This window comes from Etheostoma spectabile, chromosome 1, assembly GCF_008692095.1.
Source record: "Etheostoma spectabile isolate EspeVRDwgs_2016 chromosome 1, UIUC_Espe_1.0, whole genome shotgun sequence".
NCBI lineage: Eukaryota > Metazoa > Chordata > Actinopteri > Perciformes > Percidae > Etheostoma > Etheostoma spectabile.
Window position 1 is genome coordinate 15,314,282 of NC_045733.1, and position 2,751 is coordinate 15,317,032.

The 2,751-nt window shown below is 42.8% G+C and overlaps 1 protein-coding gene across 1 annotated transcript in view; it reads right to left on the bottom strand.

The window, feature by feature from the left end:
• The window catches only part of LOC116671237 (cytochrome P450 27C1-like), a 41,267-nt gene that overhangs the window by 36,165 nt on the left and 2,351 nt on the right, over positions 1-2,751 (bottom strand). The window contains 1 exon segment of the mRNA XM_032502371.1: positions 2,680-2,751. This exon segment is cut by the window's right edge and continues 3 nt beyond it. Coding sequence (XP_032358262.1) covers positions 2,680-2,751 — 72 coding nt within the window.

Genomic DNA, 2,751 nt, shown 5'->3' on the forward strand with positions numbered 1-2,751 from the left:
ATGCCAAAAGGTTGTATGCTGACACAATTATTAAAAACTTTATTAATTTACATAAGTAGATTATTGTGACAGCTAATTCCTTATTCCAACCCGTGTGAGAGCTAGAGCATCTCCAACTCGCTATCTCTTGCGATGCAGCTCCTGATGCGTAGCCAAAGGGAATCGAGCCAAAGTTGTCGACACGATCTTGTGGAATCTTTCCGTTCCGCGACTCGGGTCTGAAAGTTGAAGCATCAGGAAAGTCTTTCTCCAGAAGATGTTGAGTAGGACAAAGGGCCAATCCCCCGAATCTCAAGTAAGAAAAACAAAAACAAATGTAAATGAACGCAGCTTGTGTATGAGTAACGCGGATATATTACATCTGGGTCCCCTGTAAGTTTTGTCTGACTTTCCTGGTCATGACCTTTCTTCAACACATGCACAGCAGGCACTCACATTATTATGTCTTATCAGTCGTTACCCCTTGGGGATTAGAGTATCCGCCCCAATCAAGTCTCTTGGGTATCAGTCCGGTGACATGGGAGAACTGGAAAAAAACCTGCTCCAGACAAAGGGGGCGGTGCACAAAGGACTGTTACTCCAACACAGTAAAATGTAACTCAGTTTTACAAAGGTGTAATCTAATGGATAAGTGAGAGGCACCACCAGAGAAAGATTAATGGACAAAAGATATCATGTAAAAAAAAGTCATTGCCCTAACCTATTTTCCGGTATTAAACTATTGCTTGCAGTGGTTAGCATGGCAAGTGAGAGCGAACAAAAGACAACGGAGCATTAACAGATAGTTAAGAAAAAAGCTCAGGGAGTATTTAAATATACATGTGCAGTCTGTACCGAGTGTCTCTTTGACCAGCTTGATGAGAGGCAGCGGGGGACATCGTCTCGGGCATATGTGACAGGTCCCGGGTCCTTGTCACTTCGCGCAAGATTTGCGCTCTGTACTATGAGGGTGCGCGCTACCAAGTAGTGGACCATGAAAGAGTAAAAGGAATGTCGGGGGAATGAAAAGGTACGTGTATTAGTATGCGTTCATGCTTCTTAAAAAAAGCTTTGTGGAGATGTGCATTGTTTCTTTATGTTATTAACTCAGGTTGGAACTGCAATGTATGCCAAATCTAAGCGGTTTCCATTGACGTTGCGTACGTGGTGGGGACAAACAATGAGGGGCTTCAATCCACGGGCTGAGGTGGCGTGAGAACAAGTTTGACTGGGGATACAGTCGATTACTCACCGACTTCACTCTCTGAGCTGAAAATGGCACAGTTAACCACGCAACAGCCGGATGTAGCGCCAGGAAACCTATCCCTTGACACTGACTCACAACACATACATGGACGGCCAAAACGACACTATCAGTGGGGCTCAAAAAGTTTGGGAAAACCCAGGTCAAAATGTGTAGTTATTTGCTAAAGAAGCACAGCAAAGAAAATATGGAAAAAATCCCAAAAAGGCATCCAAATGGACAGATTAGAATTAGACCATTCATATGATAGTCACAAAAAAGTTAGATTTATTAATATTCATTACACAGGCCCCTGCAGAGTCGCTATGCATACACCTCCCCCTTTGGGAAAGCTAAAACGACCGGTCCTGGATGTTCTCAGTCATCGTTCTGGAAAGAAAGATGATGTCAATTTAGGTTTGAAAGCCAGAACTCATCTGACCATGCCCCAACAATCAGCACCACATGGCGTGTCTCTAAGCAGTTGTCTAGAAAACTGAACTGTTGTAGTACACCATTCCACAAAATCAGCGTTTGAAGTTGTACAAATGAACATATAGAGCGCCTGATGATTGTGGAAACAAGTTCGTGGACAATGAGGTCAAAGAGAACTTGGCCGCAATGAGGAAAGGTACGTGTGGAGAGAAAGGAAACAGAATTAATGAAACGAACCTCTGTCCAACTGTTAAATACTGGGGGGGGGGTGATCAATCCATGCTTTGGGGTTGTATTGCAGCAGTGGACAGGGAACATTTCACGAGGTATGGATTCATAAAATGCTCAGAAATTTTGAGACGCTAAATGATGGCATCTGTGAAAAAGCTAAGTTAAAGACAGGATGCTGTCTACAAATGGATAATGATCCTAAACACAACTCAAAACTCGAAGGGGATTACATCAAGGGGGTAAACTGAAGGTTTTGCTATGGCCTTCACAATCTCGACTCAAATAATTGAAAATCTTTGGTGACCTTAAAGAGCAGTGTGACAGACAGCCAGAAACTCAAAGAAACTGGAAGACTTTAGAAGGAAGAATGGGGGAAGTACCTCAAACAAGAATCAAACGCCTCTTGCGTACAAGAAGCGTTCCAGCTGTGCTACTTGTGTGATACTTGCCAAAGGAGGCAGTACAAGGTATTAACTCTGCAGGGTGCCCAAACTTTTGCAGACAACATTTTTTTTGTTGTTATTTTAAAAGTGTAAATGATGGAAATAAAATTTAACTTTTTGTGACATATAATAGAAATGTCTAATCTGTCATTTGATTCCTTTTGGAAATTTTTCCATCTTTTCTTGGCTTCTTCATGCACAAAAATTTACCTGGGGGGCCCAAACTTTCGACCCCCAATATGTATGTGACTCCGAACCTCTCTACTTCCTGCTGAAGCTACACACTGCACCTCTAAACTCCTAAAAACACTATTTGCACATCTTCCTTTAACACACAGACACACACACCGTGTCGACCCCGGCCAGTAGCATCTCCGTAAAATTGGCGTAGATCTCCTCAGTGCTCATCTCCTTGGTAAT